This window comes from Carassius carassius, chromosome 31, assembly GCF_963082965.1.
Source record: "Carassius carassius chromosome 31, fCarCar2.1, whole genome shotgun sequence".
Classification (NCBI taxonomy): domain Eukaryota; kingdom Metazoa; phylum Chordata; class Actinopteri; order Cypriniformes; family Cyprinidae; genus Carassius; species Carassius carassius.
In genome coordinates this window covers 9,732,396-9,748,225 of record NC_081785.1, presented here as the reverse complement: position 1 = coordinate 9,748,225, position 15,830 = coordinate 9,732,396, and the positions used below count along the sequence as shown (strand labels likewise).

At 36.5% G+C, this 15,830-nt stretch overlaps 1 protein-coding gene and 1 pseudogene across 4 annotated transcripts in view; both read right to left on the bottom strand.

Annotated features, from left to right (window-relative positions):
- Positions 1 to 9,735, bottom strand: part of LOC132111493 (latent-transforming growth factor beta-binding protein 1-like) — a 90,201-nt gene extending 80,466 nt beyond the window's left edge. For all 4 annotated transcript variants that reach the window (XM_059518853.1, XM_059518854.1, XM_059518857.1 and 1 more), the window contains exons 1-2: positions 9,329 to 9,735; positions 8,128 to 8,198 (exon numbers count right to left, since the gene is read on the bottom strand). In XM_059518853.1, coding sequence (XP_059374836.1) covers positions 8,128 to 8,198; positions 9,329 to 9,669 — 412 coding nt within the window. In that variant the 5' untranslated portion in view covers positions 9,670 to 9,735. The remainder of the gene's footprint in view (positions 1 to 8,127; positions 8,199 to 9,328) is intronic.
- Positions 9,736 to 14,704: 4,969 nt separating this feature from the next.
- Positions 14,705 to 15,830, bottom strand: part of LOC132111492 (tetratricopeptide repeat protein 27-like) — an 87,718-nt pseudogene continuing 86,592 nt past the window's right edge.

Genomic DNA, 15,830 nt, shown 5'->3' with positions numbered 1-15,830 from the left:
ATTTTGGGCAATTTAGAAATCTTACCTAGGACATGTATACGGTAAAAAGGGGACAAATGGTCATCGTAACTAAACCTTACCCAACCCTGTCAATCTAAAAACTAAAAATGCTTAATTTGATCTGGTCCACTTTCTCACAAATTATAATACATTAAGCCTAATCTGAAAATGATTTTTTGTTTGTGCTGGTTAAACTACATTAAGGGTGGTTAATAAATAAGACATAGGTGTCTGTATTGAATTATCACATGCAAAAATAGTTCAGCAAGTGAATTCTGAGAACCAACCGAATTTAGGTCTCCTCTTTAGTTCAGGCTCATCCCAGCAGGTTCTTCAACCTAGTCACTTGTTCCTGCAGATCTGGGACACTTTTTCAGCACAGAAGGCCAGGAAAAACATCTGCCGTGCTGTGGAGCCCAGGTGAAGTATTTTCATGTTGTGCTTTATCTGGCGAAGGACGTGAACACTTGGGCCATGTTCAACTGATGGACAAAATAGACTGAGCAGCATTTCAGCATGCCTAAGCACGGGAAAGACACTCAAACACTTCAGATGAGTGATATGAGATGTCCAGGCTCAGAGGGAAGACATGAGCATTCACTGCATTGTACATGCTGTAAAACTTTTAAAACAAACTGTAAATTAAATTTATGTAGTTGCATTAAATCGAAGCAGTCATCGAAGTCCTAAATTTAGAACTGTGGTCCTAAACACAGTCTTCCATTGTGCAGACAAATTAAATCACCCATCAACCCACGAAAAAAATGCTCTGAAAGTTTCTTGATGACCTCAATCCAATAAAAGAATTCAAGGAAAGCCTGAAAAGCTTCTCAATGCATATCACATGGTGAACACAAACAAGAAAACGCCTCATAGAAGAGAGGACAACAAGGCTGCAGTCATGCTGCAGACTGAACTTAGGCTTAACTTCATGACCTCCACTCAAACAACCTTTAAACATGCCAATACTCAATTCTGTTTCTCAAAAGTATGTTAAATATGTTACGGCAAATGTTAGCACTACATCCAAACCAACAAGATTACAGTAATAAGCCATTTTCCTGTCTGGACCTGGATTACCATGACGCTTTACTGCTTGTCACTTTACATCTGCTTAACATATGTCACTTCACCATTAATTTAATTGTCCTAAAAAAAAAAAAAAAAAAAGATCAGTGATGTTCTGATCTTAGTTTAGTACTGATCTTCAGCATATAGTAGCACCAGTAGGTTTTATTTAAACTGAGATTAAGTTCACTTAGCCACTACTAGTTTGTCTGTACTTCAGTCGCACAATTCGTTCTTAATGCAAGATTTATCTAGTAGTTCATATGCTCCCCAAAAAGTAATGTGAAATTGAATAGGAACAGAATATAGATAATATGACATTTATTATTATTGTTCCAGTAAGCTGCCTTCAAATTTGTAATAAGAAATAATGTTGTAAAGCAATAAATTTAATTTTTAAATAAATCAAAATTCCAAATTTAAATTATGCTAAAATCATAAAATAATTAGTCAATTAATTTTAAATTTAAATTATAATGGTATGGAAAAAAGGGGTATACAGGAGTATATTTTTAGCAATAGCCAAAAAACATTGTATGGGTCAAAATTATCGATTTTTCTTTATGCCAAAAATCATTAGGATATTAAGTAAAGATCATGTTCCATGAAAATATTTAGTAAATTACTGTAAATGTATCAAAACTTAATTTTTGATTAGTAATATGCATTGCTAAGAATTCATTTGGACAATTTTAAAGGTGATTTTCTCAATATTTAGATTTGTTTGCACCCTCAGATTCCAGATTTTCAAATAGTCGTATCTCTGCCAAATATTGTCCGATCCTAATAAACCATACATCAATGCAAAGCTTATTTATTCAGCTCAATTAAAAAAAATGTACACTTAAGACTGGTTTTGTGGTCCAGGGTCACATATAGCAATTCAGAAATGTTGATATTTATTTCCTTTAATATTTTTTGTGTGTTAAAACGCTGGCATGCATAAATGACATGGTGAGGCACACTGGAAAGTTCACTGTTAAGATCGGTTTCATGTCGAAGGGCTGCCAAGATCCAATTTATTCACATAAAGTTCACTCTAAAAATATAAACAAGTGTAAATGTCAGCATCATTTTTTTCGGTCATTTAAAACATGATCTGATTGATGTAATCCAATCGGTCTTCCAGTTTATTCCAGCTATTATTACTGGCTGAAGGCTTCAGTAAATATTTAGTTTATGTGTAGGGTTATGTTTCAACCATTTTTAATGGTGCAATGCTTAAATATTTAGTAGTGCAAGTAAGTTGGTGCTGGTCTACATTGTCATTTATTTATAGGACATGATGGGCCAAAATGAACCAGGATTAACACTCGTCTTGTTCGGTTTGAGATACTGAAGTACAATATCCTGATGGTAAAATAGAAAGGCTAATATCCCAGTGTCCCTCCACACTGTACAATAATAGAACTCAATGTCAGTGACCAAAGCTACCTGGATGACTGACAGCTCCGGATAAAACACTTCATCTATGAAGTTCCATGCAGTTTAGTGGAACGAGCCAGGAAAAACAAAAGGCACTTCTATTCAGAAGACTCTCTTTGTTTGCACTTTCTGAGTGAGGTGTGTTAAAACCTGAAAAAAAAATCAAACCCCATTAAACATTTAGCAGGAAAATTTATGATCAGGTCTATCTTCCGAGACAAGAGAGGTGGAGAATGGAGACAGAGTGATCCTAAAACACAAATGGAAAGGAAGATATATAGAGACAGGGGGAGGTACTGACTACATCCTGGACTTTCTCATTTCCCCCGTATATTGAAAAATATAAGAGCAATGAAAAAAAAATGGATGACCTATGATTAATCCTCGCCACTATGTCCCAGTCACCATAAATTACAACATCTAATGCTGCTGTCTGATGAACGAAAAAGGTCATAATTCATTCTTAATTTACTTGAAAGCATGTGTACACAGTGGTGACCCCATCATAAGACACATGTTTAAGGGTTGACTCCAGTGATTTGGCAGAAATACTGGATTCTGTACGTGTATGAGAATAACCTTTCACGAAAGCGCACCAATGTTGGCAAAACATAAAAACAAATGGCTTAATGACACCATAGTGGTACAGTATAATAAAATAAAAATTATATAAACCAAAACCATAAAAATGGTCCTAGAGACATTCTCTAAGGTATTAGAGGCTTCCCTTTTCCACACCTAATTTCCCTGCAAGGTCTTCCATTAAAAATGTTTTGTTACATTTCAGCTCAAATTTAGGGGCTCTCAGGCCACTCACTGTGCGACTGGCATCAAACTACAGATGCTTACATTGAAAATAAAAGGGATGGCTGAAGCAGGAATGTGCTCTGGTTTTGCTCCAGATGGCCTCAAAGATGATTCCTATGCCCGTGTAAACAGGGAAACAGGGCCTCTTTCTGTAAACACTGGGTTTTCTTTTTTCCACACTCTTTCCCCTCGCTCTCTTTAATATATATAAAGAGAGAGATTTTAATAAATTAATATTGTTATTAATATTGTTATTAATATATATATATATATATATTTTTATATATATCGATTTTTATATATATCGTTCTGTCAGTAGGTGGAGACAAGTAGCTGTCAGAGTCAATAATTCTGCCAATTTGTTCAAAACAGCTAATTTATTCTGGAATGAAACAAGCTACCACCTTAATGATTGAATCATCGAATAATTCACTCAACCTAATTACTAGGGCTGGGTATCAATTCAGATGTTTCAGATCGATTCAATTTCGATTCACAAGCTCTCAAATCGTTTCTATTTTGATTCTCAATTCGATTTCGATTCGATTTTCTATACTCGATTCAACTCAATGAATATAGATTTAATACAAATACTATATTTATAAAAAAGAACATTGAACATAAGTTTATAATTGGGTAATTAATAAAAATAAATTAAGAGCCACAAACAAGAGCCACACTGTATATTAACTTTTATTTTAGGTACACTTGGGTACATTAAAACAGAACCCATCTCTAATATTCAAATGAATACAATTATGTTAAATAAATACAACACAATTTTGATGCAAGATGAAAAATGCTTTGTTCTTGTCCACAACACTATCGTCGTCATCTTGCTTAAGAAATCTAAAATGCTTCCATTCCTGACTTTTTATGTGAAGTTGGCATCAACGTCGACAAACCACCTGAAACCACCATTTTAAGCATTGAATGAATGAATGACAGGTTCGCCCTCTCGCTCCTTGGTAACATTGCACAAGGCAAATAAGAGGGTGACATCTAGTGGAGAAGACTAGTAATTAGATTAACGTTAATCTTACGTTCAATATTTGCAGAAATAAATATGAAAAAAAAATCGATTCATTGCCTTTGAGAATCGATTTTGAATCGACCACATTTTTAAAAACGATTAATCGGAAAAAAAATTTTTTTTACACAGCCCTATTAATTACTCAAAAAGAATGATCCATTCAGGAATGAAATAAGTCACCAGGTCACAATCGTTTACTTAACTATATTGTTTAAAATCAATGACTCATGCAAGAAATAAGTTAATCTTATGTAGCTTTTGTTCAGAAATGTTTATTTGGCATTTTCATTGCTGGAAAATTAGAAATACACCAAGTCGCTGGCAATTTTGTTATCTTAAAATTTTTAGACCAATGGTTGTGCAGCACTTCCAAAACGTCAGTCTGTTTAATATGAAAAATAGTCCCACCCCCAAACTCAGGACATTGGTTTAACAAGAGATCCTGAGTTCAAACAAATATATAAGGTTTTTTAATTGTGTCCTAATGTTTACACTTTTAAAGGATTTTCATAAGATTATTTCTGCATATTAAGCTTTGAAAGTATCTCAGGTATCTGCCACTGAAAAATTAGAATATAAAATGTAACAAGCATTCTTAGTTATACAACAGGGATGTGCCAGTATCAAATTTTCCTGTTGCGGTTAATTGCTAATGCTTTTATCACGGTATACGATATCACGGTATTGATATTTGGTCATAATACAGAATAACAGGTTAAATAACTTTTTTCTTATAACAAATTTTTTTTTACATTTAAATACAATAAAGCAATACAGAAAATATATAAAGTTAAAAGTTTTACACAGATTAAAGTGCAAAAGAACTATAAAGACCAATAGGTATCACTTTACAATAAGACCTCATTAGTTAACCCTTAACATTCAAAATGAGCAATAGCTACATTTGCTACAGAAGTAATTAATCTATTTTAAAAAATACAAGTCTTAGTTCATGATAGCTCATTAAATAACACCATTTCAAATTTAGATTTTAACAACATGTTATTAAATATTGTAATATCTAAGATTAATGAATGTTTAGAATGTTTAGAGGTGAAGAAGGTACAGGGATTTAAGTACTTTGGGTCAACAGTCCAGAGTAATGGAGAGTGTGCGAAAGAGGTAAAGAAGCGAGTGCAGGCAGGTTGGAATGGGTGGAGAAAGGTGTCGGGAGTTCTGTGTGATAGGAAAATATCAGCGAGAATCAAGGGGAAGGTGTACAGGACGGTGGTGAGACCAGCTATGCTGTATGGTTTAGAGACAGTGGAACTGAGGAAGAGACAGGAATCAGAGCTAGAGGTAGCAGAGCTGAAAATGTTGAGGTTCTCTTTGGGAGTGACAAGATTGGACAGGATTAGGAACGAGTACATCAGAGGGACAGCTCATGTTGGACGTTTGGGGGACAAAGTTAGGGAGGCCAGATTAAGATGGTTTGGACATGTTCAGAGGAGGGAGAGTGAGTATATTGGTAGGAGAATGTTGGACATGGAGCTGCCAGGCAGGAGGCAAAGAGGAAGACCAAAGAGGAGGTGTATAGATAGAATTAATGAGGATATGAAGCTAGTGGGTGCAAGTGTTAAGAATGCAGAAGATAGGTAGATAGAGATGATTCGCTGTGGCGACCCCTGAAGGGAAAAGCCGAAAGAAGAAGAAGAAGAATGAATGTTTAGAAGAATTTTTAATTGGCAGTTTATGTTTAATAATGAATTAACTAATGTTAACTAATGAAGCCCTCATGTAAAGTGTGAATTAACAATAAAGAATCAAAACACTTTCAAACAATATCTAATATGTTATAGTCCAGATTAAAAAAAAAAAAAAGTTTGAAAATAAATAGCCTATTAAGTCTTAATATTTAAGTATTTGCGATGAACACCATAGCGAATACACAAATCTGAATGCCTATTTAAAATTATTTAAATATGTTTTAGAAAGTAGTGCAGCCGCTTTATGGGGTTTCCAGGGAAATGGCTGCATTTTCTGCAGTTTAGCACTATCTGCTGTCTGAGAGTGAACGTGCTTTCATTCAGCTCGTCTCTCACCTGTTCCCCCATGTGCTTCTCATGCCTGCTTGTTTACATCAGAGCGCACACGTCTCTTTGAAGCAGCATAGAGCAGTGTTGTGCATTTTTACCAGTTGATTGGAAAAGTATTCGTAAAAAGCATTCCAAATTCGGAATAATTTGTAATATATAATTATTCATGGTATTTAGTGCCCACGATAACAATATCGTGCATATTACCGTGATATATAGCATTACCGAATACCGGCACATGTCTATTATACATACATATATATATATATATACACACATATATATATATATATATATACACACACACATATATATTCCTTATGGCTTCACTAGCTTCTTGCATATAAGCCGTTGAGAAAAAAAAACCCATATCCTTCAAATATAGACATCTGGAACCAAGACTGACTTTAATGTATGAGAAAGATCACTCGGATAAAATTGGATGCATTATCACTGTACACTAGTCAAATGTACACCTGATGTTTGACGCAATGTTCCAAGACAAAACACTGTGTCAAAATGCAGCAGACATTCAAGACACAATCTTGGAGGCGGCATAGACCCTACACACAAAAAAAGTAAATTTGTCATTCCTGAAAAACAAGGGAAAGGAAGGAGGAATCTCACTGGAGACAGGGGATGTAGACACAATATTGAGTGTCTAGGATATGTGTAAAATGTGGGTAATAGGAATGTGTGCTGGAGGTAAGACAGCGGGAGGAGGTACTTCCACACATAAAGTGACTGGTTCTTATATAACCTACCTGGCAGAAACACATAGGATGAGGAGAAACTGATCCAGGTCTTCCACTAGTTTATCATACTCTCTGTAGCATCAACATTTCTCACCTTTTGCCCTTTGCCATTCTGTCCTCCTCTCTTTGTTTTCCATAATTGTATTTCAAGTTTTTTCCTGTGTACTTTGTCCATTGCATTAACTGAAAGATTTCTGTCATGTCTTGCATTTATTTTCTTTACAAGCCCCAAGTTGGTGCTATGGGTTTTGAGTGCAATAACTTGCAGATTAGATTTGCTTGTAATTTGAGGATATTGTGACATACTGAGTACTTGCTAATCTATGCTATCCTTAACAATCCAGCACCACCCACTCAAAAACCTCACCTATGATAACAATACACACCCTCCTTCCAAACACCCCCATCCCTCCGCTTCAGATCTCACCGAGAATGTTTTGACTTCCATCACAGGTGGCCATTGAAGCTGTCTATCTGGTTGTTTATGAAGGATACCATAAAATGTCAAAAAGACTGAATATTAACAATTTCTCTCATGGAGCAAGACATGGATGAATGTCTTGCTAAAAAGTGCACAGCGAGGTTTTGAAGCCAAAGGGCATAAATGTAATCCCTCACTATGTGATCAGTAAATGTTGTTGGGCAGGATTCTTAACTCCTAGAGGAACCCTTAATATGACTGAAGCTGCAGCTTTTGTGTTAGCAGCCTAAACTCTCCGCAATAAGTCAAACTGAATCCCCTTTTCTATACCGTTGAGTTTAAAGACTGCTTAACTATTTTTGTTTACATACCTAAGATAACTGATTTCATGTGAAACACTCAGTCTTTAGCAAAACAGTGTTAAACTAAAGCAAAAAAAAAAACATTCTGAACTAGACTTTCAGGGTGATTAAAGGACATCCCTTCTCCAAGCAAGATTTTAAAGTGAAGTTCAGGTAAGGTGCAGTGTAGAAGAAAGACCTGAGAGAACATGCACGATTCAAAAGAATTGTCATAACTCACGTTTAGTGCAGCGCTGAGATCCTTGGGTTTTGCTCCAACCAACACAGCACTGCCCCCCACAGACATTCACTCTGCAATGACATCAAGAGTCACACTCACACACAAACTGAATAGACCTACTAGCCTTACTGTAACCCCACCGGTCAATCTCCTGGCCCACCCAGAGCAGATTCTGATGCAAGTCTGCTCTAACTGAAGAGACATGAGGGTCCGGGGCCAAAGCTGGTTGAGGCTCCAATATAATCAGTCCTCTTATTCCCACGGTGCAATTTCATACTGTACTTCAGAGCAAAGTGAGAGGAACTGATCCAAAGTACAGAAAATATAAAGAAATACAGGGCTGGGATACACTCAATACTCTTCGTGATTGTAGGGAATGTGGAAAAATCTTTGTGAATGGCCAGCTGAAACTTTTTAAGGGGCATCAGGTTCATTGCTAGGGAAGCCAGTAGCCTACGTTGAAACTGGCTCACGTGGCTTCTTAAAACAACAGGTTACATTGTTTTAGAATGTTATGATCACTGTAGACTGGCTGCCTTATCAAAACTATTGCTCCTTAAATGACACCTGGCATCTAACATCATTGGAAATCTAATGCAAGATTCAGACCTCTAAGGAACTACTGTACAACACTCTCTCATTCTCGATAATTTCTATTTAACAGTAGTATGTTAAAATTTCAGTTCTGTATTGAGAATACTTTTTTAGAAATGGTCATATAATTTTTTTCCTTCTTGTGGCTCGAACTGTAAACTACACACAGCCCAATAATCGGTTTGACTTACCGATCATTATCAGCATCATTTGGTGGGTCCCTTAATGTAAAGCATTCAATATCGATATTCACAGGTAAAGTTACTTTATAATGCTACTTTATTTTTTATTTTAATTTATTAAATATATTTTTAAGTTTGGATAATAAACTTTGTGACCATTTAGACTGCAAAACAACTTTGCATAAAAACACCAGTTATATAACTAACACTACCCGATATTCATAATTAATATAATAATAGCCTTATGACTATTCATAATCAGTGTGTTTACTGTTGTAGCTGCCCGACTCCAATAATCGGTAACGTATTGGTCATAATTATAATAAAGTAGCCTAAATAAATAAATAAATAAATATATACGCTGTTGGTCGACAGTTTACGTAAAGTGTTTACATATACATTAATATATTTGGCTCTGATCTTACCCTGACATTTTCATATGATGGCTGGATGTGTGTCTGCCAGGCTGCGCGTCCTGACGTATCGGAATGCTCGGGTTTGTGTTCGGGTTCGACTGGTGACCCATTCTGCGCGTCCGGACCTGGCCGCCGATGCTGGCTTTGAGCTCCACATTGTAGGAGTGCGGCTGTCCCGACGCTCCCGAGAGCGATGAAATGGAGCTCACGTGAACCCCGTCCGTACCGCTCGGTCCCGGCTGCAGCACGTACAGTCTCCTGAAGCCACTCTTATCCGCCGAGAGCAAATCCGGAGAAATCAATAACATTAAAGAAACAATGATGTCCCACATGAGCACAGCCATATCCATTAGAAGTGAAAGTGTTGGGAAAGTTTGAAAGAACCACTCTGTACTATATTTACACACTAGAACGTTAGATAGTGTGAAGCAGTTGTAAACCCTCGCGCGCTGTCATCTATTAGCCATAAGAAAACACTTCGAGGCAAACATAACTTAAAAGGGGGAAATGCTTGGAGTGAAAGAGTTTTAAAGCATGAAGCGGAAATCAGGGAAAACGGGAGTTAATGCGGCGAGAGAGCTCGCGTGCGCGATGAGAACTCGAGCAGAAGTTCGAAAACTCTTAGAAGTTTGAGCGCGCGCGTGTGTAAGGGCAGTAGTTTTTGTTCGAGCTCCATATAGCCAATCTCCTGCAGATATGACGTCAGGGATGGAGTTCTTATTGGTACACATATGTGGGGCTGAACCCTTAAACCAAAGGCAAAAAAAAAAAAAAAAATATTGTTAGATAAGTGCATCCATCATAAGTCAAGCCTGTCACAGAGTGCAGGCATCAGTTTCACTGTTCCACACATCTTTTTAAGAAAAAAATCAGCTATTCCAGTGCATGGTTCTTAAGATATTACACTGGGCATCAACTGGGAACTGAACCTCAATATTGCTTATACAAAAGTAACCAGAAATTAAATTAGAATCAAACACCACCGCTGGAATTAAAGCTGAAGCTTTAGTAAACAAAACCACCTTCACATGGTTGCCGCTTTACATGACAAGGACATAGTGAGGTCAGAAACACTTAATGGATATTTTTAGTAGTTTATGTAACTGACAAGATGGTTTGGTGTCCCAGAAGTGGCCAACATTTTATATCTGAAGAAGCAACCATAAAAGCAAGAGCTATAAAATGTCAGTAAAAACACATGGCATTGGTAATTGGTAGCATATAAACAAGTTTGAATAGAATTGTCTATGTAATGCAAACATCCTAATCTGTATAATTCCTTACTCAGATTATTGGCAATAATTGGACTATTAATGTGCATTGGAAATATAGCCATTGAAACTGATTATTGTGGTTAAGGATAAACTGGCTATATCGACATGTCTAATCTATTTAGAATTTGCCCTTAAATACAATGCATTGCTCACCAAACTGGTTTTTTTTATTGGCAGTTTATTCATGAAGAACCTTTAACCCCTTTGCTGTCAAAGATCATCCACATCCATGGAAACTTCCCATTTCACAAAATGTTCCTTACAGTGTAAAAAAACCAACAACAACTAAAAAAAAAAAATCAGTATTTTATACCATTTTTATCACACTAAGAAAAATTGTACTTTTAAGATTTGGTCACTGAAACCTTTTTTAGGAAACTCAAATTGGTTCTGTCATCACTGTGAAAACCCCCTTTGGGAAGCCTTATTTTTTAAGCATGTAAACAATCTTAAACCAACGAAGACCATTTTTTAAAGATGTCTATAGCTTTCCCCCGACATTTACAACACTACTGTAACAGGGCTTGAAAATCCATCAGAACCATTAATTTATTCTTCTGATATACAGTACTTAATAAGTGAGATTTATTAAGTAACAGTTAGAAGCACTGAATATAAGCTTTCCTTGATGTTCCAAATGACTTTCTCCCTACAGCATGCCTGACTGCTTACCAGCTCTAAATCTGACTTTGAGAGCCTTCTGCCCATGAACAGGGACCCTATGGGCTCCCTAAACGTCAAAAAACGGATCCTATTAATACATTCAGCATCCGCACACACCCTCCTGTTTCGACACACAAATAGATGAACATGCCTCCATTCTTTCACATGGTCACAATTCCCTAAACTTAGCCGAAAGTCGCTGTCGTCCTACAGATGCTTGTTATGTGGATTACCAGAATGTCTTTATAGCATTACTGAAAGGTGACTCAGAATCTGCTTAGATCAAGATCATTTTAGGCCTAGACTGAGCTCAGCCCACTCTAGGATATGCGTGGGTGAGACAGCCAGAGAGACAGATAGACAGACATGGAATACCATTCCTCTTAAGCTTTGGAGTATTTGGAAGGAGATTTCAGACTGATTTATTGATTGCATGAGATCATCCTTGAGATGAACCAAATGTCTTGAAAGAAATCGTTGTTTCTACACAACCTAACAGGTGATAAACAGTCCATTCTTATAATGTACATGCACAGTCAATCTCTTTTGTGAAGAATATTGCCACAGAGTTTTTTTTTCATCAACTGATGATCGCTAATTTAATTAAAAGACAGTTCCTGTTACATCTGCCAGGTCTATGGCTAGAGTTGAAAAGGAAATTCAGTTAAGGAACAAAGAGAGAGAGAGCTGTCATAAAGCTATTCTATGGTCACAGCTATTTTTAGTTTTAAAATAATGACCATCATAAATAAAAGATGAGCAGAAGAGATAGCGAATACAAAGTTAATGGCAAGATTTTGGCATGCTTTAACAAAGTAGTTTACACCACACTCTCCTATAAATTGCATCAAAACTTCAATGGGGATTTGCACACAATTGTGTCATTCCCAGCCATGTGAATAATAATTATAACACTAACTCCAATAATAGTAAAGTAACAGGAGGGAAAGCATACAATGAGTAATTCTAACATTAGTAATAACGCTCTCAAAATTGATAGTAATAATAAAAAAAAAAGTAAAAAGTTTTAATTAAATAGACTTAATTGCTTCAATTATTCAGGCTGTGAGCAGTAAATAACAGAAGTACTCTGTCAGCCAGTCATGTGCAAGAAATACAAAGGCAAACTTACTATTTCAAATAAAATTTATCATTTTATACAGTTGCTAAGGTGTTCTGAGAGGCTTTTAAAATGTTGCTATGCAGTTGCTAGGGTGCTCTAAGTAGTCTGTGCATTGGGCCAATCAAAATAACCCATCTTCAGCTGTCAATCATTCTGGTTTTTGGAAAGGACTTGTAGTACTCTTATTCTACAAATTGATCACTAGTTTTATCGTCCAGAAGGTGAAAATCACAAATCTGATTGCTAAATTTTATTTTATTAGTTTATTTAACAGGGACAATACACTAGGCATTGTTACACACAGACAAACAATGCCGTGTACATAGGGCATACAGAATAAAGCTAGATTGCAGCCCTCGTCCCAGGCGATGACAGAACTTTAATTTTGGGGAAAATACCCCTTATTTTGTAAACTCACCTCTTGAGATTATCCAAATCTAAACCATTTCATCAATACAGTAGTACTTGGAATATAAAAAGATCAATTTTTCAATCACAATCAACTTTTACAGCTATACTTTATAAACTTTCAAAGAACATAATGCATGGCAATCGGGTTCTAAAGTTGTTCATTTGTGCGTGAGATGGCAGGGACACAATTAAATGATACAGCAGTCACAAATGCAGCCCACAGAGGGAGGACAGGAACTTCACACTGTATCATTGGTATCACCACAACCCTGCGGGAGGAAGGAGAGCTGTGCTGGGGAATTAACAGTTTACGTAGCTAAAAATGTGCTTTGGGATTGTTGTCACAGCCAGCGGGGCAGCCCCGGTGGGAGGGATGCAAATGTCTTCTGTCAGCAACTCTCTAATGTAATACGGGGTTTTCAAACACAACATTATGATGCTACCTCAGCTACAGTATTTGCCATTTAGACAACTGCAACCTTGAGGACAGCTTGATATTTATTTAAGGCACATCTTGCTAGCTTCCAAAAGCATACAGTGCTGCAGGTCACAATAGAAGCGAGTTAGCATTTTAGAATTTCCTGGTTTTATTGTCTCAACGCCATTGGGTTTTTGTTTAAATACCAGAAATAAGCTCTGTGGTTAAAATGATCAAAATATGTTCACAAAATATATTAGTTATGTACTTTTCTTTTGCTAACAAGTGACTAGATGGGACAACACAGGTCATTTACACGGCAAACAGGTAACACCTACTCGCTAGTCTGCTTCCAGCCTTAAGATCACATTAAACTCAAACTTTCAGTGAAATTGTTTGAAGACAGAAAGATAAAGTCATGTGACCCGTGTTATTCATTTTGTAGTCTACGTTTAGCTTTTTACTTCTGGCAACTGTATTTCAGCATCACAATTCATAAAAGTTGTGCGTTGGCCAAAAATAGCACGTCATCACTGCAGCACATTCAGAAGAACAGAGCAGCAATTTTTGGGTGATGTAGTAACACATGCCAAACATATGTGGCATTGATATTAAATATCTATGCTAAAGCGTGTTGACGTTGCATAATCTCTGGAAGTAGTTCACTTGGTGGTTACCAGAACAGACACAGGATGTTTGCTTTGTGTCAGACTCATGTTTCTTAGCCCCCAGCTATCCTGTAGGTTCTCCGGGGCAACTTACTAGGCAATGTTCTTGCATCATTTGTACATAGCTGAATGATGAATAACCAAACACTGCCAATTTCCTTGTTTCTTGTTAACGGTCTAGCAAACAAAGAAATGCAATCACAATGAAAGTTAATTACTTACAGATATTGTCTAATGCTCAAATACCATGCAGAAAAAATATTAGCATGATGTAATTTCTCAGAGGACAGGCACAGAGATATGTGCAAGCAAGACGGGCGTCAAGACAGGAAGAGAGTCTGGATTTGTATGAAATCAGATAAAAAAATAAATCTCTCTAAAATCTCACTAGAATTGGACAATCAAATATATCGACATTCAAAAAACTCAGAAAGGCCGGACTCTACAAGCTCTCAATGACATAATGACCTAATCTGATACATACTTTATATCCACTATTGTTTAAAAATGTATGGTCAGTAGAATAAAAAAATAATACTACTTCAGGTCAACAAGGACACAATAAATTGATCAAAAGTGAGAGTAAAGACATTATAACACTGCAAAAGATTTATGATAATAATAATAATAAAAAAGATTCTTGAGCACCAAATCAGCATATTTGAATGATTTCTGAAGGATCATGTGATGCTAAAGTGTAGGCCAACATAGGAATAAATTACATTTTAAAATATAATAAAATAGATTTCCCAGTATTACGGTTTCATTGTATTTCTTTTATTTAAAAAAAATATATTAAGCCTTGGTGAGCATAAGGGATTTCTTAAAATATTTGACAGACCCCAAACATTTTCATGATGATGTGTTCCTGTTATGCTTTTAAATAATCAAATATGGACTTTCCACATTTTAAACAGTTAACCCACAGTTATAATAATAACCGGCATTTTAAATTCAGAAGGCAAACTTTTGGTGAACCCCAGGTTAAAGGTAGTCTTAAATACATTAACCAAGGGTTAAGTTTAGCGTGGATAAAGAAGATTGCTGAAGTAAATTATAGCAAACATTGTCAGTGTTTACAGTTTGTGCCCAACAGAGGCACATATCCAGATATCATGATAGCAATCTCCGAAACACTCCCTTTGGCAGAGCACAAAATAGACCGTAGAGACAGGGTAAGGAGGGTGCTTAATGTGACAGCTGTAGGAAAGGCATCCAGTTAGAATGATAATACACAATTCACTGAGTCTGTCCTGAGTTCAAGACTTTTTCCACTGTTTTGGTTTTGTCAGTCACGGGAGCATTTAGACTCTAACACCACCCTTTTCTAGTCTTGGTCTTGACTCGAACTCTAGGCCTAGATTCAAACTCAAAAGAGCTCGTCTCGACTTTAGCTGTTTCAATGCATATGATGTTACTTGACCTAGCTGTCAGTTTTCACTCATTATACTCTGACTAAATCACGTTCCACACAAGTACAAAAAACAAGCACATGGATTAAATACTGTATGTAAGAAAGAGACTGTGTACTATTTATTGGAATGTGGCACTGTTGAACAAAGGAAGTACATTGCCAGCCTCAGGGACCTTAAAATCACATTGTGTGATCACAGGAGCTCTGACTAGGACAAAGACAGATGACCCTGGATCAGGTCTTGATGACAAATATCTTTAACTCAGTCATTTTTCAAGTCTTTTAAGTTTTCTCCTGTTGATTTAACAAGCGACAGAAGCCCTAAGCCTCCCAGGATCAAAGGGAGGAAGAAAACAGTGCTGTAGCTTCTCATTGGCTGCGTAGTTGGGCACTCAGGTCCTGCAGCTCTGTGACGAGCTGCTCGAGCTCTGTGACATCACCTCTGAGGTCATCATGGAGTTCACCTGTGGCAACATCAGTGTACAGCTGCTGTGAAGAGAAAGCAAAAAAAAAAAAAAAAAAAAAAAAAAAAAAATGGGA